Source organism: Pomacea canaliculata, linkage group LG4, assembly GCF_003073045.1.
Source record: "Pomacea canaliculata isolate SZHN2017 linkage group LG4, ASM307304v1, whole genome shotgun sequence".
Classification (NCBI taxonomy): Eukaryota; Metazoa; Mollusca; class Gastropoda; order Architaenioglossa; family Ampullariidae; genus Pomacea; species Pomacea canaliculata.
In genome coordinates, this window is record NC_037593.1 from 11,992,430 (window position 1) to 12,013,509 (window position 21,080).

The 21,080-nt window shown below is 38.0% G+C and overlaps 1 protein-coding gene across 5 annotated transcripts; it reads right to left on the reverse strand.

The window, feature by feature from the left end:
* Positions 1-2,182: 2,182 nt before the first annotated feature.
* Positions 2,183-20,922, reverse strand: LOC112563056 (probable serine incorporator). 5 transcript variants are annotated; one of them, XM_025236760.1, is made up of 14 exons: positions 20,734-20,922; positions 14,990-15,154; positions 13,978-14,183; positions 12,916-12,995; positions 11,851-11,988; positions 11,355-11,431; positions 10,966-11,062; positions 10,273-10,359; positions 9,093-9,246; positions 8,816-8,889; positions 7,010-7,027; positions 6,062-6,076; positions 4,543-4,690; positions 2,183-4,219 (listed from the first exon to the last, which is right to left on the reverse strand). In XM_025236760.1, exons 1-14 carry the CDS (start codon positions 20,752-20,754, stop codon positions 4,081-4,083), a joined length of 1,419 nt encoding a protein of 472 aa, XP_025092545.1. In that variant the 5' UTR covers positions 20,755-20,922; the 3' UTR covers positions 2,183-4,080. The 5 variants fall into 5 exon arrangements, with proteins under 5 accessions (XP_025092545.1, XP_025092547.1, XP_025092546.1 ...); XM_025236762.1 differs by lacking the exon at positions 7,010-7,027; XM_025236761.1 differs by lacking the exon at positions 6,062-6,076.
* Between the last annotated feature and the right edge of the window lie 158 nt (positions 20,923-21,080).

The window sequence follows — 21,080 nt, forward strand, 5'->3', positions numbered from 1 at the left end:
GGCCTGAGAAACGTGTTCCCATTGGCTAACCTGTTTATTGATTTTCTTTGTAGTTCAGCCTACAGCCGTGGCGGTGGGGGCGTTTGTCAATATTTAAGACACAATTATTTCTGTACGGTAATTTCGATTTTCTACTTATACGTAAGACAGAAAAAGAGAGAAACACACAGACACCGAAACTTAAGAATGAGAATAAGAAACGCTACAAACGTCACAGAATAATACACGATCGAAGTGTAAGGGGTGGGGACAGAAAGTGGTCCACCGTGTCTAAAGCGTATGGGTTGTGAAATCCAACCAACTCGATCGATCTTCTGTAGTCCTTATTGCTGATCGACTTCATCTAGACCACGGTTGAGAGCACTGATATCACTGTCCATCCCCATAACATTATTATGAAAAAAATTAAACATCACACTGTATATATACGGTTACCATCGATGCGCCATATATGCATTTTTATATCAGTTTTAAATCTAGAGCGCTGACCGAGAGAAGATATATACGTTTAAACAAGCTGATCAATTGTCAGTGCGTGTTATAGTGAATTAGGGGGAAAAAATGCTGTGACGACTGGAGATGTTAGATCATTATATAGCCGGTGTGGTATATAATTACTATTATTTAATAATAATTAATAAAGTTGATTTGCATAGCGCGCTTTACCCCTCGATCCATAAAAGGCGGATTCAATGCGCTTTAATTACTAAGAAGAAAAACACACAAACATATAATAAAAATGGATGCTGGTCTCAAAAACAATTATTACTAGCAGTTTCGCTAACGATCAGTCGTAAATGCTGACTGCAGCAGGACATTCACATTAGGTATAGATATATATAGCTGCTGATGGTTATATTAATGACTGCACAAAACGTTGATGCCGAAAAGCAAACTGATGATATATACGCACCTATACGTACTCTCTCAAGCATATAAATATACTCTCTCACATTAACACTGATCGCATGCGCATGCATACATCGCGCACGAAACAGACTTTTCAGCCCGATTAAAGGCCCTATAATTGTTAATGAGGCTTTGTCGAACGTTTGACCAAGATATATGTGGTGGCCACTGGGAACCAATGGTTTTGGGGCAAGCGTTCTGGATACTGGAACTTTGGTCAACAAAGTTGAAAAACATTAGCAGATTCAGGAAACTCAGTTATTACGGTTTGTTATCCGAGTCGATCTCTTTGAGTCTTCTATATTTGTCTTTATCATCAGTACTGTTTATCCTACCGTCCACCCTATGCTGTTCATGTTTCATTTTTGTCTCAAGCGATGATAGTATGCTCCTTAGTGAACGTGATATAAATTACTTGCTCCTAATGCATTGCCACAATGTAATGGTTTTTCTGGGTACTTCGGATGTTGCTGTACATTAACTGCTGACCTGGGCGCTCACCCAAAACACAGTTGGGTGGTCTATAGTGGCACAAGGATCAAGTGCTCGTCACCTACATATAGTGAAGACCGACTGTGCTGGGTTCAGATCTCGATTTGGGCACCATTTCTTTACATGAATATGACATGTTGTGCTGTGCCAAAGCCTTATATTAATTTCTGCTGGTGTAAAACGTCTATCCCAACAAAGCAGTCACATAGTCACATGATCTGTCTAAGCAGCAGATGCAAAGGTGGTACAGTTATTGTGCACATTTATTTAGTGCTTTATCTCCTGCACCAAACCCAGGCTCAAAGCCCTTTACATACAGGAACATAAGAACGCACTTTCTCATGGTAGGTATTAAATGCACCTTGCATACATGAACATGGACATATTTATCATGTTATAGTAGTTCAATCAGAATGTGTAACAGTTTAAAGGAAAGCTTGTATACATAGGAATACTTTGCTTTTAAAAATCAAACCAACCATACAATGGTCATTATAAATTATTAACAAAGACTGGTCATTATAAATTATTAACAAAGACGGGAGGACTATTCCCCATCCCCACCATTAGTGAAGTCTCTTGTCATCAGCCCAGCCACACTGGACCACCTTCCTGAAATTTTGTTGTTGCTGGTTAGTTTTTCAGTCTTTTCAAGAGTCTGATGCATCCACTTCCTTCTCCCATTATTTTCCCCAGGTTACTGAGAAAAACAATAAAACAAATAACACACTACCTAATAGTTAGCCATGATGTTTGCATGTCACTTCAATGCTGAAGACAGTTTTGATTTCCAAACATTTTATTGGGAAACAAAGTGACAATATAAAAACATGCCTTTTTCTAAATTACATTAGACATTTATTTTTCCTGTTATTATTTCTCTTTAACCCTCTTCCCCCACACTCCTCCCCAACATGCAAGGTGAATCCTTCATATTAAAATGAAGACAATATCTACTTCTACTTGAAATATTTCTTATTTGGAGATATTCATCTTCAAGAACTCCCATGGGAAATTTGTACTCTCCTGAGACCAAATGTCAAGCTACTGCACATATATTACAATAAGCACAGTCATTAATCTATTCCCTGCATGCCAAAAACAGAAATGGAGGAGAAACTGATAAGTACAGACAAAAACTGTCCAACACTTTGAAAGTGGTAAAATTTTGATTTTTTTTTCTTGTTTTTGTGTACATATGTGAAAATTTGTGTGCTTCAGCTCACACAGTGATGTACCTTTCTTACATTTCAAACAGCATTGAAAATACAGAAGCTGACACAGTTCATTGTACAGAGTAATTAAGTTTTGACAAATTTTAAGCTCTTGCTCCAGTCTGTCCAGTTTTGGTGACTAGCCATTTGAGCTAATATTCGCCAACTTGCCGTACAAACAAACGTTCATATAACCATAAACATGCAAGTTTTACAGAAGAATCTGTCTGGCATTATATGCAAGTCAACTACGCTGATAAAATTTGAGGGGGGATAATGCATTTAAAATTATGACTTACAAGAAATTTTTCAGGAAAGAAATTTCTCATCTTCAAAAGAGCAGCTTTTTAAAAGGGAAAGAAAACTGAAAGATCAGTCTGGCACACAATGTTCTGTGTAACTTCATATGTGTTTGCATCAAACTAAAGAAAGCATGTTTCTGCAAGTTGTACACAGGAATTTATTGAGCCAAAAATTTATACAGCTTGCTTATGCACTACACTGAAGAGAAGCAAAGACAATGACAAAGATGAAAGCACTGATGTCTGTGTAGAACTCATAAACATGACATAGTCTCTTTTCTTTTGTGGGTTTATATGACGCAGTATTCTTTCTTAAACACTGTCATCAGACAATTTTTCACAGTTTGATGTTTGACATATTCTTGAGAAATCTAAACCAATGGAAGAGATATGTAAATATTTACATTTATCCACACAAAAGCATTTGTGTCAGTGTGACAAATTAAGGTCGTGCATGAGCAGAAACGTGTTGCTATAATGCTATATGACAGCATCTTCTTACTCTAACAAGTATGTGCATCTGCGACTCACTTCTCTGAGTTTGTCAGAGTGGCTCTTGTTGCAGAAGACTGTCACTCAGCTCAGGAAAATCCATACAGTTTAAAATTTAATTATCGACAGATCTGAGCACAAAACTTGACAACAACACATAGAGCAAAGCCAGCCACAAGAAAGATGGCTGATGATTTCATAGATAGGTTTTCATGGCAACTAAACAGAGTGTTAGCATCAATTGTTGTTAGCCGAAAACTACAGTTTCAACAAATCTTACAGTGGTAGACTGCACACTTGCAAGCACTTGCTCCAAGTAACAGTCCTTCATAGAACTGAGTGACAGTCAATGCCTTGATGGAAAGAAGTGGAACTTTGCACAAATGATGTATAAATAATATTACCATTGGTGGCTGGTTATTACAATTTGAATCAGCTATTATTTGTCTGACACATCATCAGAAAGTTATTAGAAGGAATTACAACATCAAGCTTAGCAGGATAATTACACTATGATCGGCTACTCATTGTCTTTCATGGAGAAGTAATTTATCTGCAGAAGTGCCTGCGCACAGCAAGAAAGAGTAGAACATGAAAAGTTGTTGAATTTGCTCAATCTGAAAATCTGTTGCAGAGTGCAGCAGCTCCCAGGTCTGACAAGCCAAAATATGCTAATTGAAGTCACGGCCAGGCAGGATGATGGGAGCAGCGAGTGTCCACACATACAGGATCACACAAAGCCAGGAGGATGCCATTTTGACCCACACTGATGCCATGTTGGCATTGAGGGTTCTAAAATCAGAGCTTGGGCTGAAATGAAGCATAAAAGTGAGTTCTGTCAATACAAAATTCAGCACTATCTGCACAAATGGCCACCTCACTTTATGTCAAATGTTAAGCCTCATTTCCTCAATTCTCCCTTACCATTCCCTTCTCTGGACAGGACTTCACACATACATGAGGCAAATGTGTTCACAGGTTAAAGCTTGTACAATCTATATGCCTCAAAACATGAATCATCAATAAATCAACACATAAATTAGTTGGCAGTGATGCCTGGTAATCGAAGACTTTTAACGCCATGTGGCATAGAGATTAATGATATACATGAGTAGAACAAGAGACCAGAATACCTGAACCAGTTGGTGAGAGTCATCATGACATAGAGTGAGGCCAGGCATAGCATAAAGTGAAAGAAGGAGTAACTGTAAGCCACTCCTTCCTCCTCGTTGTCCCACACCTTCTGCCGTCCTTTTTCTTCATCCTCACTGCCAGTGCTACCTGTTCACCACAAACAAGATTTTCTATTTTTCTTTATTTAAAATAAAGGTCATTATTATGATTCTTATATTGATAAAATGGGGTTAACATAAAAGCTGCCAAAAATTTGTAGGAAAGACAACACCCTGTTAAAACAATCCAATTACAAAACTGTTATTTTATCCATATCTGGATTGTAAAGTCAATGAGTTAAAACAAAAATTGTTTGAATTATGAAACTTGGTCACAGTAAATTTAAGGAAAAAAATGATTCTGAACATGATGGACTGAAAAAAAAAAATTTCTAGAAATCTGGCAGATTAGATAATCACCATTGTCCTAACTATTCTTTCAACAGACAGGATAGATAGTTGGAGAAGAGAAAAATAGGAAAGAAAGAAAAAAAAGAGACAAGATATATAAGAAATGGTATCTTTAAAGGAAGGATAAAAGGAGAGTACAAGCTTATTTTTAAACCAGACATTTTTATCAGTGACATTTTATATCCTTCTATCTTACTAGCATGGACATTAATTAAAATAGAGTATATGGCACCATTGCCAATCTGCAAGAGATTTTAAAAACACATTCTTTCTTAGCATGCAAACTAGAAGCTTATTTATGCTCCATTTCATAACATTAAAAAAAAGGTACCATGTGTCCCAAAACTTTGTTAATCCATATGTGTGCAAAGTTTATGCACAAACATTTATTAAATGGTTAGCTGATGTTAATACAGCTGATCTTTACACAATCCTGAACACAGTGTTACACAAAATTGCAAACATTTGGAACAAAGAAATCTGAAAAAATGGTCAACGGGTTAAAATATGCCAAAAACATGTTTTAAAATTATAAATATAAAATGTCTGTAACAAATTATTTCTATGTGTACTCCCTTCCCCCTACAAAAACTCTTAAAACATAATTTCCTGTTCTGATTATCTTTCATATATAAGGCCGTTTTGACAGTTAGTTTATTCTACACTTGCATTATCTTTAAACCCCCCTCTCCCTTCAAAGAATCAATGTGGATCTTTTTTACACTAATTTATACTGCATGTAAATATTAGCTCAAGTGACTATTTCAAATTTATGAATTTGACACAAGTGTCAATTACTTTTTTTGATGTCTTCTGCAGCGAATTAAAATAACTGCACATATATATCTTAGATAAATTTTCTTCCCAAATTCATACAGATGCACACACGTTTTTAAGCACTTTCCACTCATGAGGATAAGCTTGTTATAACAGCAATCTATTCATACTGCCACATCCTCAAATTACTGCAGCAAATGACTTTCTCTATGTGCAAAACTGAAACTAAAAATAGTCACAGAAATCGAGGACAAAGCTCTTTCTCAAATACTGATATTAGTAATATACTAACCATATGGTACAGCCCCTGTCACCATGAAAATAGAAAAAAAGCTTCGGTTAGTCTCCTATAGCTTTTCAAAAAAAAAAAAAATACAGCAATTAAAATTATAAAAATATTTTGTTAGTGACACTACTGTCAGTTTTTAGGAAAGTTCTAAGCAGAATTTCTCACTTCCTTTTCCTAAAAAAAAAATTGAGTGATGGGAAACAAATTATTTTCAATAAAGTAGACTACCCCTCTGAGACTGATGAAATTGCAACTTTACACATGGTGATACCACAGTGGTTGATAATGAAGCAAACAAAACATCATGATTATGCTCTTCAATTTAAAAGTTTCTACTTCTTTTTTTGTCTGGAGGTTGTGGATAGGAAGTAGCAAGTCTACGCCATCATTTCTCTCAAATTGTTGATTATTCACACTAATTTCTCACGTTCCAATTCACACCTCTCTCAAATTATACTCTATCAAATGTTATTTATTGTATCACATACCAAATCAAAATTTCTTCAAAAGCTTTGGCCTCCTTTTATTGTACAGTTACCAATACCACGAGCTCAATACATTCTGTATATGTTCTGCTGATGAATGTCTTATGACCTATGACCCGCTGATCTATGCCACTACCTCTTACTTTTTTGTGTGGATATCTTCAAGTTGTAAAACACTGAGCTTACCTATTGGAATTACAAATGCTACAAAAGGCACTACAAATGAGATATTATTATTTTACTATAGCAGTTATCATAATCTACATTTATAGTATCTTATATATATAACTTGAATCACATCTTCTCCTTATGTTGCTAAACACGCAGTGAGACAGTAAGAAAAAGAAAGGAAATGACAGATCAGTACTTCAATACTGATGTCACTATGTTAATCAAAAAGCTATATGTTTAGTACACTTCCCAAGCACTGTAGATATTGTACTTTTAAACCACACTAGAAACTTACCACTCTGGTATTTATTCCCTGTATACAAACAACAAAACTATCACTACTGCCCTCTAATGACTTATCCAACCACACCTACAGATTAGAATAGACAATTTGAGGAAAGTTGAATATTTCTCAACCAGCATTTAAAGTGATGTAAAGAAAATGGAAAAGCTATATCAGAACTTTATGTGTTTCTCTTTAACATAGTTTCTAAATATTAAAAAGTGACAGGAGCAGTCCTTTCTTTTAAATTTTGAAAAATGTTACTTTTAGCTGAGTTATTAAAAATTCTCTTTATCTCCATTCACTTCAATGATTTATCACGCATATGATGCAATAGTCATAAGATCTTTCTCAGCTGAAAATCTGACATTTTTGTGAAGTACGTCTGATGCTTATGTAGCAATCACTTCATGACAAGCATCTGAATATCTAACAGAAATAGTGGACGTAAGAAAAACTTAAATGTTTAAAACCCCTTTAAAAGTTGTTTATTTTTCTGGATATTATTGAGACTGCTGCTATATTTAAGACCTTCACTCTGCAGAATAAGTCTGAAAATGGTAAAAGAGAACCTTATTCCAGACTGTCTGCTATAAAAGTCCACAACTGTAATCACAAGCAAAATGAAATGCAACATGCCACATGCAGAAAATGAATGCTGGACACATGCAGATAAGAACTGCCTTGTGCATTTGTTTGAAAAAGAGAGTCTCTGGAAATGTGTGCTACCTACTGCAGGCAACTGTTGAACAGAAGCACAGGGAAACATATAATACCTACTCCAATCACTGTATCAAAGCTCACACAAGACAAATATTATCTTTTAAAATTGCAATTTTACACAAAAGCTTTATGTTCTAACATGCAACATAAGCCCCCATAACATGTAATGGAAATCATATGCAAGCTGGCTTTTTAGTTACAGTATATCCTAGTCTTTCTATGTCACTCTCTTCCCCCCACCCCCCCAAAAAAGTCAATAGGCTTGACTGACTAAAAATAGTTCAAAACCTCAGCTTTATATTTATGAATAAATACACACAAACATTTTTTTATATTATCTACTACCCAAAACAATATCTCCATTTCTTTATTTATCAACTTACACTAGAAGAAACTACAATCACATAAAAAAGAAGTTTGTCACATTTCAGAAATAACGATGACAAATCTTTTATTGCCAATGGAATTTCTTAGAAAGAAATAAACAGCAGTTCTTTAAAGATAAACAAATCCTGCAGGGTGAATGAAATGTGATATGGGTTACATGCTTACATCACACATACACACAAACGCGCACGCACGAGGTGCTGAGTACTCTGCACACATTCTCTAGATCGTTGAATCACATAAAAAGAGATAGAATACAGCATGTAAAACAAGTAATGATGCTCCTGACATCTTTTTCACTGAAGGCTACAACTCTATTCCAAAAATATATGCACAACACTTCCTTAGGAATCAGAAACAACAGAGAGTAATTTATATGTTACAATTCCTCATCATTTAGTAAGGGAAAATAAAAATTAATATTTAGGGCATTGTCAACATCAACATACAATTTTAAAAATGGAAAATATTCTTGAACTTATACAAGACCTTTCTATGCCAGGTTGCATCCAACAATGGCTAGGCTTCCGGTCCTTAGAAACTGTATATTATTTTGATTTGCACAAATTCAAGTTTACATCATTCTAAAGAAATACCCTGACAAATGGTCTTCTGAAGACAAATACATGATACTTTTAACTACCGATATAAAAACAATGATGTTAAACTAATTCCTTCACATCCTTTAATGAACAGCAAACTGATTACCTGTGTCAGTCTGCAGAATTGTTTTTTCAGACAAGGTCAGCTTTCCCACCTGGCTGTTGCTGGATGTACGGATGCTAAAACAGAACATAAATCTTATCCTATAACTTTGCTCAAATACCACAAACTGTTTATAAAACTGATGGACATATTGATACTTTAAAGGGGATACAAATGAAAATGGGGCCAGGAAAGCCAATGTTTAAAAAAATATCCACCCAGCAGCAAAAATGTAAATTTTCATATTAAAAAATATCTTATAAATAAGTCCATTTCTTACCTGGCATAAAGTACAGCAAACAGCCAGATAATAAGAGCTATAATGCTCTGTGCATCAAACTGTGTCTTTGTGAAATCTCCAGTATCAACACGTGAGGAAGTGCTATTGTAGTCAGGATTAGTGATTTGATTCAAGGAGGGATTGCAGGTTTTATCTGTTGATTGCACAAAAAAGCATGCTGTACAACTGAATACATAGCACAAATATTTCCTACCGATAAATACACACAACTCTGCCCCCAAATACCACAAAAGAAATATCTTAGATCTCTCTGAAATCAATTTGCCTACTCTTCTAGATACAATAAGATACAAAGGTGAAATGGCTAGCCTAGTTGTCAGAAAGAACACTGACATCCGAACTGAGAAGCATACCCATAGAGTGCAATAAACTTTTCCCAGTAAACTCAACTGTCAGGAATGGATAGAGGATAAAGGATTGGGTAAGGTAAAGCAGATGGGGAGGGGGGATGGACACCACCCTCACATAAAGATGACCCCAAGAAAAATGGCTTCTAACACCTTACTCCCCAATGACCTAAAAAAGGTTAAGGGATACACTTTACCGTACCTGGCTTAAAGGAAAAATCAAGTCAAAAAACAAGTTGGGCTTAAATGATGAAAACTGAAAACCTAAATCATTTCTACTCAAATTTTAGGCATGTAAAAATGATTGTTTACTTATAGCTCCATCTAAAACTCTTCTCTGATGCAGTTCATGTAGATACAGATGTTGTGTTATAAAGTTTTCTTGTCAAATGTGTCTACCACAAAACTGCTAACAATATTCCAGCACTGCCTGACACTTCTCTTGCTCAGTATCTATATTGCACTTAAGAGTCTGTTTTCTTTGCAAAAGTGTATGCAGACATGGTGGCCTTCGTGACTTGATCTGAAACTATGTTTTAAAAGTGACTGTAGCGTAAGCCAATGATTCATTTGCAAATTTACTGGACATGACTCAGAATGTTATCTTTCACTTAAGTGCAATTTATTATTTCCCTTGCTTTTCTCTTTAACAACAGAAAAAAAAATTATTTTTAAATGATATTCTTGTTGCAACTGGGGGAGTAGGGGAAACAAGTAAATAAAAAACATTTAAAAACATTCAAACCTAATTTGATGTCACATTTGTTAAATAACCAACATAAACATTACGCCTAAGCACAGGTTGGTGTTACCTGGGTTATTTGTCATTGCTGACCAGGTCAGATACATGACATAGGCTGTGATCACACTGGCCTGGAGAAGTCCGGAGCGAGGTTGGGCTGCAATGGATATTTGAATTAACAAAGGCTGTATAAGCAAAAACCCTTAGTTGGGACATGTTCCCATTGAGCAACCCCCAAAATTCAAACGACAATATCTAGTTTTTAGCAAAGTCAGGAAATTTGCTTATAACAACTTCTGCCAAATGTTTACAGAGAAAATAAAAATTATAAGACATACAAGTATTAAATACAAGTATTCCAAAGGCCAATGGATGCATACGACAAGTCTTTCTTTTTGATGGGTATCTGCAAATACCCTTTTGCCAAGTCAGAACAAAATTTTGCGATTTTTTTTTTTGCTTTTTGCAATATTTTGCTATGTGGATATCCCTTCTAGCTTGGGTGTTGGCTTGGTAAGAATTCTACTGACGACAGACCTTCTTCCCCACTAATTTTAATTCCTTGTGAGATTAATTGGTCTACATGCCCTACTGGTCCCCTTCTTTCCCCCAAATCAACACAGTGCAATCAGTCCCAATTATGCTGTGTTTTAATTGTTTACCATCAATCTTCTTAACCTGCCTCCATGCTTCTTCCTCTCTCTAATGTTAGATTAGATGACACCGGCCTATTGCCTATTTCATGTTTCCTTGTGACACTTACCCTCCTGAATCTTTGGTAAAATGGACAGCAAGCTAAAACCAACACACAATATCAGGTTGAAGGAAACAAAGAATTTGTGCAGGCCACAGGATCCACCCTGAACAAATAAACATTGCTATTAAAAGAAAATGAGTTTATTAGGCACTGGGAAAAAAACAAGCCAAATAAAATGGTATTATCCCAGAATACTGAAACTAGACATCTTTACAAAATGTACAACAATTATGCACTTTCTGTCTGTACCAATGTGTGAAATCAAGTGTGCACACTGCCCACAATTTTCTCCCCCTTTTCCTCCATAAAAATATACCTAGTCTAGTTTCTTTGGTTGAAAGTCAATTATGAATTGGATTATAAATGACTTTGAGATGATGATGCAAATCACTTACATTAGCATAGAACACGTAGAACAGCACAACTGCAGTAATGGAGACAACGTAGAAGACAATTGTGAAGAACAGAAGGCCTGAAATGAAGTAAATGTTTATGATTTTTTTTCTATATTCCACCCACTTCACACCATTACCTCTTTCAGCAAAATAATCAATTTCCCTCCATTAAAAACCAAACATCCGGTGTTAAAACAAACCAAAAACAAAACAAACCAAAAAAAACAACAACAAAAACCCACACATATCAGATGACCTACATAAATTAATCTCTGTTTAAGAGTGTACTTGAAGGACTAGTGCTCATGTTATGTTTTCCCATATTCTCTTACAAACATTTAAAAACAGCAAAGCATAGGATCCCCTTTTTTCATAATAAAATGTTGCAAGGCATTATAATTTTAGCAATAATCCTAATATTTCTTATGAAATAATATGGTGATGCCAACTAGACAATTCTTGAGATCCTACATTGTGTAAAGGCAACAATACTGACCAACATAGTAAGTCTTGGAGCCAGTTTCTTCATACTGTCCAACCCAGTTTTCTGCCCATCCATGGGCAAAGTCTATAAGAAGGATCAGCTGAATGAAGATGAAGATGAAAGCTCCAATAAGTCCTATCACCATCCAAGCTGCAATGATACACAATAAATTAAAGAGAACACTAAAAGAAACTAAAACAAGAGGACAAGTGCCCATATTCTCTTACAAACACTTAAAAACTAGCATTTACTTTTGTTTACAATACAGGTAGTCCTCGGGTTACGACGGTCTCGAGTTACGTCGTTTCGTGGTTACGACACTCATTCCCACTTACAGCGACAGTGATAACAAAACAACTTATAGTGGGCTTATTATTGAGATGGAAAGATTATTGGCGCTTTGGTTGGAAGACCAAAATCAACGCCGTATCCCTGTGAGTTTTATGGTTATTCAGGAGAAGGCTAGGCGACTGTTTGAGGCGTTGAAAAGAGAAAAGGGAGAAGGAAGTGAAAGTGAAGAATTTGTGGCGAGTAGGGGTTGGTTTATGAGGTTTAAGGATCGTGCCAACTTCCATAACATTAAAGTGCAAGGTGAAGCTGATAGTGCTGATGAGAAAGCAGCAACTGAGTTTACTAATGCATTGGCTAAGATAATTGAGGAGGGCGGTTACTGTGCTCAACAAGTGTTCAACATGGATGAAACAGGCTTGTTTTGGAAACGTCTGCCTAACCTAACACTGTTTATTACTGTTACAGCACTTACAGAAAAATATTTCATTATTAAACGTACTGTACTACAATATTTTACTGTACTTATGTTTATTGATAATTATGTAGATTACTGTGTTAGGATAGGTGTTTGGATAGGCTAAGTGTTTGCAGTACTGTTATTATGGTACAGTACTGTATGAACGTATGATCCGACTTACGTCGAAATTCGGTTTACGACGAAGCGTTAAGAACGGATCCCCGTCGTAAGTCGAGGACTACCTGTACTCACATAGAACTATCAAGACTAGGCAAGATGTGTGTGCGTGCATGCAAGAACGCAATATTCAGTTTAAAAGTACCTCTTACCCTGGCCAAAGGAGCCACGAGGGATGAAGAATGCACCCACACATAAGGCAATCATAATAAGAGCCTTGATTGCCCAGAAACTGCAATGCAACCAGAATGCCATGTAACATTTTTATTCACAAAGAAAGTTATAGTGTTCATAGATTTGACACGATTTTGATACAACCAAGCAGAATAGAGAATTCCTGATTTATATGTGGGTGGTCCAGAGGTCCTATGGTTAGCACCTGTCACCAATACAGCAACGATTTACTGTCCTGGTTTCAGCTCTCATCTTGGGCACACTATTCTTTCTCTGCATGTGGCATCTGTTTACAGGGCTGGCTGACTTGCCGTGATATAGATTTACTTACTAGCTCGGCATAAAACACCAATTCCTCCCTCCCACGATTTATGTGACTACTTACTGCAAATACAAATGTACATTATATATACACAGTATTTATACTTTTCAAAAAAGTGTAATAAGGCAAAGACACATATCCATACATAAGATGGAAGCATTCATGATGCAGCATTATATTAACCACTATCCAACTTTTCCTGGGCTGATTTCTGTTCCTAACTTTTACACCTGCAGTTGTACTGTGAACTTCATATCGATCATTTAAGTCAAGCTTATTCATGCAGCAGCATCAGGAAACATTGATTTCAACTCACAATGTTGACTGCTCTATACAACAGCCATGGAAACAAGCCTTTTTGAGTGCAGCAACCAGTGACTTGCTCTCTCTCTCCCCTTCACCTTTTTCCTCCCTTCTTTTCCCCCTCTCTCTCTCTATCATTGGTACCATTCAAATTATAACAGTGTCCATATTTCCCCTGCATATTATAAACACAGCCTTGGTAGCATCTTTGAATGGAGAAAATAAATATAATAAACATGCTCTGGGTAAATGTAATCTAATAAATGTAACCTATGACTGAACTAGCACTAAAAAGAATTTTCCTGCCAAATCTGGTGACTAAACAGTGCGGGTTTTATTATGTTGAAGTTGCTGTCTGCCACAAGCAAACATCACTTATCTTTATGATATTATTTATGATCCTACTAAAACTCACCCATTTTGTATCTTTGATCTCGGATCTTTTGAGGAGTTGACCTTAATCATGATGAGAGCAAAGAGCACAAAGAAAGCCGCCATAGCAAAACAGACTCTGTATACGGCCAAAAAGCCTACCACATTGTCACATTGCTGAGCTTTCAGCAGAGAGTTTTGAGGAAGATCGATGTCAACATTGATGAAGTTTTTGCACAGCCCTGGTATCTGCATACATAAAATAGTGTTCAACAATTTCTTACTTCAAAGCATTACTACAGTAAAACCTCCTTATTAAGACTTTCCATATCATGACCCCACTCTTAGTTACAGCCCAAACATTTTTCACAGACATATTTCACTTTATTACAACTACCTCCCTAACTTAACTTACAGTTTGTGCACTATTTCGACTTTTTGCTGAAATAACATATTGGAAAAAATTAAGTATATATGAAAATAAACTGGTTCTGGCTTACTATTTATCCTTTTTTACTATTTTCTGCAGAAATCACCTAAAATAAGTACATTTTAAAAGAGACTGCTAGTTCATTGGGTCAGTGGTCATTGTTACCCAAACCCTATCACTCAAGTCATATCTATCACCCACCAAAGTCGAACTGATCCCATAGTGACCATACTGTACCAACACAATAGATGTTACTAGCAATAGGAATTACAAACATCATCTACTGTTTATGTGAATGTTATCACTTTTAAAGTCTTTTTAATGGTTAAAATGTTGTATCACACTACTTACAACATTTTAACCATTAAAAAGACTTTAAAAGTCTAAAAGCTTTTCATTTTGCAGTTGCATATTACATATTTGCAGTTGTTTACATTTTCCAAGCATTTTTGGATGACAGGGGCTGCGGGAATTTTATTTTCTTTTTTAACTCAAGAATTGTGCCTGTTTAAACCAGTCTGAAATTCAAGAAAAATTCTAATGTATTAATTCACTAGGAAACCATTCTGAGATAAAATGAGTTGGTCACTTTCTGCACATTTCAAAATATGCAATGAATAACTACCTTGTCGAGCTGCTCTCGAATGTCTGGAACCAGCATGATGGCAGCAACAATAGTTCCAATCAGTAGCATCAGAGAGTAACCAATGCGCGCTGCAGTGGAGTTCTTGCATGATGGACAGGCTGCACAGCACAAGCTGCATGCTGCACTGCCACAACAGCAGGCCAGCTGCAACATCAAAACTTTATGACGAAACAAATGCCTGGACAACAGTGAGAAACACTTGAACTTGAAGGCCTCTTACAAGCAAGTGGTGAGTAATGCTGTACACTGCATGCTAGTGGTGATCGAGTCATGTGGTACAACACATCATAATGGTGACTAATAGTAAACAACACATGCTATGACCATATGCTAGTGGTGAGTGATGCTGAACAGTGAATGCTAGTGAAGAATGATGATATAAAAGATAAAACATGCCAGTGGTGAGATGCTGTACAACACATGCTAGTGGTGAGTGATTGAGTGTGGGAGGCAGTCAGTGAATATTCTGTATCGGCAAGTGGAGCCAAACAGAATGAAATCCCTGTGGGTAGCCTTTGTTACACATGACAATTATCATTCTTGTACAAAGTTGCAGATGCACTGATTGAAGAGCACCTTGCATCAGTAAAGAGGAAGGGAAGGAAACCTTGGTGATAAAGAGCCTGCACAACATATATTAGTGGTGATTGATCCTACACACCACACGCTAGCAGTGAGTGATGATGTACAACACAGGCTAGTGGTGAGTGACACTGTACAATGCATGTTGGATATAACTTGGAAAAATTTTACTTTAAAATGGTAGCTTTCAAGGTGCTACCATCATTTAACATACAGCATCTAGCATAGCCTCAGCAAAAGCAAATGTAATTATTAAATCTTATATATAATATAATGATATATTGTATCTATCTATCTATTCCTCTTTGTGCATCAGGTTGCACATAAGGCCTCAACCAGAGTCCGCCACCGATGTCGATCGGCTGAAACCCGCTCTAGGTGACCCCATGTCCAGCCCTTTCCTTTCATCTCCCTTTCCACTGTTCTTCTCCAAGTTTCCTTTGGGCGGCCTCGTTTTCTTCGGCCGTCTGGAGTCCATCGTAGGGCGACTCTGGAAAGGTCTGCTGTCTGCTGGCGGAGCACATGTCCAATCCATCGCCAACGCCTTCGTTGAACCTGCGTGGTGATGGACTCGGTTTCACTTCTTCGGTGGAGTTCTTCGTTGGTGATGGTGTTTGGCCAAAAGATGTTAAGTATGCGCCTGAGGCATCTGTTTTGGAAGACGTCAAGCTTGTTACTGATGGTTTTGGTCATCTTCCAAGATTCTGATCCGTAAAGGAGGGTGCTGATCACATTTGACTTGAAGATTCTCAGCTTGATCTTCTGGCTGATGTTTTTTGCCTTCCATGTGCTCCTGAGTGAGGCAAAGGCCTGACTGGCTTTCGCCAGTCGGGCTCGAATCTCCACCTCCGCATCCCCAGTGTTTGACATTTTGGACCCAAGATAGGTGAAACTGTCAACTTCCTCAATCTCTTCTCCATTTAGTTTGATGCTGTCTTGGACTCTGGCGTTCACTCTCATACTGTTAGTCTTTTTTGTGCTGACCTTCAAGCCAAGGTTTCCAGCTGTTTCTGAGAAGGCCTTTGTTTTTTCCTGCATGTCTTGGTGGCGGTGTGACAGCAGGGCAATGTCATCGGCAAAGTCCAAGTCTTCCAGTGCTGTTGTTGCTGTCATAGTCATGGTCCATCTGAGCCCTCTCCTCTCGCTGTCGGTGGAAGTCTTCATGATCCAGTCCATGGCCAGGATGAAGAGGAACGGCGACAGAATGCAGCCCTGCTTCACCCCGGTACTGACGTTGAAGGGGTCTGTGAGCTCCGTGTCACAGACAACCTGGGATTTGAAATCGCTGTACAGCATTGCAATGACCTGAACAAGTTTTGCAGGGACTCCGTAATGCCTCAGGATCTTCCATAAGGACTCGCGGTGGATGCTGTCAAAAGCCTTCTCCAGGTCGATGAAATTGATGTACAGCGGTGTGTTCCATTCGTTGCTCTGCTCCAGAATCTGTCGCAGAATGAAGATGTGTTCGGAGCAGGATCGCCCAGGGCGAAATCCTGCTTGCTGTGGTCGGAGGTCTTTCTCAAGAGTTGCCGTCAGTCTTGACAAAACAATCTTGCTGAAGACCTTGCTGGTGAGGGAAAGAAGTGTTATGCCCCTCCAATTATTGCAGTCTCCAAGATCTCCTTTCTTGGGTAACTTGAAGATGAGCCCTGTCTTCCACGCAACAGGGACCTGCCCTGATTCCCAAATTTGCCTGAAGATTTCAGTCAGCTTGGGAGCTGTCACATTCACGTCTGCTTTCAACATCTCTGCTGTTATTCCATCTGCCCCTGGTGCTTTGCCGCTCTTCATTGTCTTGACTGCTGCTGTCACTTCTTCCAGGCTTGTGGGTCTGTGCAGATGTCAAGGTCTATAGCTGCTGGCTGGATGTCTGCAAGCTGAGGGGGATCTGGTCTGTTCAGAACTGACTCAAAATGCTCCTCCAGCGCTGTAGTTTTCCTGCCTCTCCCTCGACGACATTACCGTTCACGTCTTTCACTGGCACATCACTGTTCTTAAACCCGTTGTTTAGCTGTTTGTTTATCTTGTACAGTGTCTTCAGGTCATTTTTACTTGCTGCATTTTCTGCTTCATCTGCCAGTTTCTCTATGTGATATCTTTTGTCAGTTCTTGTCATCCTCTTTACCTCTTTGTTCAGTTTTGCATATCTTTGTCTGTGTTGTTCCTTCAGGCGTTCAGATCTGGTGCTGTTGATTCTTTGTTTGGCTGACTTTCTCTCTTCTATCTTCTTCCATGTCTCTTCTCTGATCCACTGTTCTTTCTTTTTCCGTTGGAAGCCCAGTATTTTCTCTCCTGATTCCTGTAAGACTCGATTGAAGTCGTCTAAGGTCATCTCTTGTTGGTCTCCTAGTGCCTGGAACCTGTTCTTTACTTCCATAGTAAAGGCCCTTTCTATGACTGGATTTTTTAGTTTGCCAGAGTCCACTCTCTGCTGACGTGCCTGTTTTCCTCGTGATCGACGCAGCTTCAGAGAAACTGTGGCTATCACAAGAGTGTGGTCACTGGCAATGTCTGCTCCTCTGTAGGCTCTAACATCTTGAAGTGAGCTCCTCCATTTTCGGTTGATGATGACATGGTCTATCTGGTTCTTTGTGATCCCATCTGGTGATGTCCATGTTGCCTTGTGGATGTCTTTGTGTGGGAAGAGTGTGCCACCAATCAGTAGGTTGTTTTCTTCACAAAAGTCTGCCAGTCTCTCTCCGTTGTCATTGATGCTTCCGATTCCATGTTTGCCCATGACATGCTCCCTGCAGGTGTTGTCACTTCCACCTTGGCATTGAGATCGCCGATGATGAGCAACATGTCGTGGGCTGGAACGCTTTCTGAGGCTGCCTGGAGCTGATCGTAAAAAGCATCCTTGTCTTCTGTCTCAGAGTCATTTGTTGGTGCATAGCAGGCTAGCACTGTCAGCTTGGTGTACTTGGAATGGAATCTTGCTCTCAAAAGCCTGGGTCCGTAAGGCTTCCATTCCAGCAGTGCCTTTTCCGTTTTCTTGTTGAGGAGTAGAGCTACTCCTTCAGAGTGCTGAGCGTCTGATCTTCCTGAGAACAAGATGGTATGTCCTGACGCTAGTCTCCTCTTTCCCGTGCCGGTCCATCTGACCTCACTGACTCCCAGGATGTCCAAGTTGTAGTTGTCAAACTCCTTGACTAATTGGAGCATCCTGCCAGTCTGGTACAAGGTCTGGACGTTCCAGCACCCCACCCTCAACTTCTGCCTCGGCTTCAGTAAATCCGCTGTCGGGGCGCCAGCTCCCTTTCGGGTTTGGCTGTCGTCCGTCATTAGTCCAGTCTCCTGGTGTGCTTCATTACCTTCGCCATCTGTGACGAGTTCTCTGGTTTTAGTTTCTGTAACAGGATTTTTTTTACATGGTGGGGTTGTTAGCCCTACCACAACCTATTTTACCTCTAGGTGAGGTGTCCACCTTAGTCGCCTCTTACGACATGCCTGGCTGGATGGCAGGGACCCTATTCTTGCAATGCTTGCTAGGCAAGCATACCCCGGGGTCCCACAGGGGGATATATTGTATAGGCAAATGTAATTTTTTTGTTTTTTAGCGATCATAGTCTGAAATAAATTGTCAGATAACAGAAAATGACAATCTATGACTACCCCAACATGCTGATGGTTGCCTTCAGCATTTCAGTCTGTAAATTCTTGAACAGGATCTGGCCATTTCTCAGTAATTGTGAAACTAACCTGATGATCTTACTGCTAGAATTTGGCTATTTTTCAGTGATTGTTTTTGAGACCAGAATCTATTATTATTATGTTTGTGTGTTTTTCTTTTTAGTAAAGCGCTTTGAGATCACCTTTAATGGTGAGGAAAAGTGATATATAAATAAACCAGGGCTTCTGCTTACGCAAAAAATTGCGTACAGTACGCATTAAAAGTTCGGAGGACCCCTTCAATTTTCGTCAATGAGGTCCCATTCAAATTTGGGCGAAGAACAGGGACCCCTTAAAAATCTGAAGAAGGGGTCCCTGGGACCCCAAAGAATTTAGCCTTAGCAGAAGCCCTGAATAAACATATTATTATTATTATTAAAATGTTTTTTCCTTTACTACAGCTTATAATGCTATGAGCACAACTTACTAATCTATGCAATAAAATAAATCATTACAGATAAATAACACTTAAAAAAAATTTAATCAAACAAGACAAAGATGTTTTTACTTTAAAAATGGTTTCATTACTTTTTTTCCATTTGAAAAAAAAACCAATACAAAACAGAAATCTGAGAACTGGATATGTTTTTATTGTGAGAGCCCTAAACTTACTAAAAATGTAATATCATTTACTATCTAAGCAGGAACTCAACAATGCAAGACTAACTAGCTAAATACCGGATTTATCACATCCGAGCAGAGTATTTTAAATATAAGGTGCCATTGACGTTGACGGATAAAGTTCTTGTATGAAGCACAAGTTTGTCTTTCTCGAATCCCCATTGCCCCCCCCCCCCCCACCTCCCCAAATCACTCCCGTTTGTAGATCTGTTATGTATGAAGAATAAGAGCGGTTTTTCTTTCTTTTTTTTTTGTTTGTTTGCTATGTCTGAAAGAAATGAGTGGTTTTTTTTTTTTTTTTTTTTGTTATTGTTGTTTGTTTGCCTTTCAGTAAAACAACAAACACTATATCGCAACAGAATATTTCAACTGTAGCTTCTGCTTTATCTGACGTATACTGGCTAACAACCTATGATGAACAGGTCGGTCAAGGAATGGTGATTTACTTAATTAAAACAGTTGGTGACAATCTAGGATGAGAGGAACATGTTGTGAACCTCTCTCACACACACACACATTGACATTTCAAGGTAATCTGTGATCTGAGGATGAGTATGAGCATGTAAAATGAAATGCGCAAAACACTATTATGTAGAGAGGCAAAAATCCTATTACTACGGTAAAACTGATTTACGATCTATTTCATGAAAACGTTAACAATCGAAAACATCCAATTAAGTCCGTAATCATCAAAATACTCTCATTTGCGCAGATACGTCTAATCTATTATGTTCATCAATATTTTGTTCGATAAACAGCTTCAGTTTTAAATCCAGGACATTAACTGCTGCTTGAGTTTACTGGGTTTCACATTCGATAGCCAGTAATTGCTATCACTCGTTACAACTTACCGTGCCAATACAGCATCCCATGTCTGCTTAAGTAATATTTAGAACAAATGCTGGCAACAATTCCAATAATGACAGTCCGTGTTTCCAGTACTATTACCCAAAATAAAATGATGGTGGCTCTTCTGATCTTGAGTCACAATGTTTACAAAACATAAACAAAATGGCGTGTGACAAATGACGTCACTAAAGGACGTCTGGAACAAGCAGGAAGGAAAATAACTGTATCTTACTATGACGTTTTAAAACCTGGATTTTTATTTGATTGAAAACATAGATATTTCTTATTAAATTATTAGAATATTCATTATTTTATAATAACGAATGAGTGTTTTTATTTCGTTTTCACG

Excerpts from the sequence above, each read along its gene's own strand:
- LOC112563056 (XM_025236760.1), bottom strand. The coding sequence starts at position 20,754 with ATGGGATGCTGTATTGGCACG. Across the intron at positions 15,155-20,733 it reads TGGGATGCTGTATTGGCACG|CTGGCCTGCTGTTGTGGCAG; the intron begins GTAAGTTGTAAC and ends TTGATGTTGCAG. Across the intron at positions 11,063-11,354 it reads TCTACGTGTTCTATGCTAAT|GGTGGATCCTGTGGCCTGCA; the intron begins GTAAGTGATTTG and ends TTATTTGTTCAG.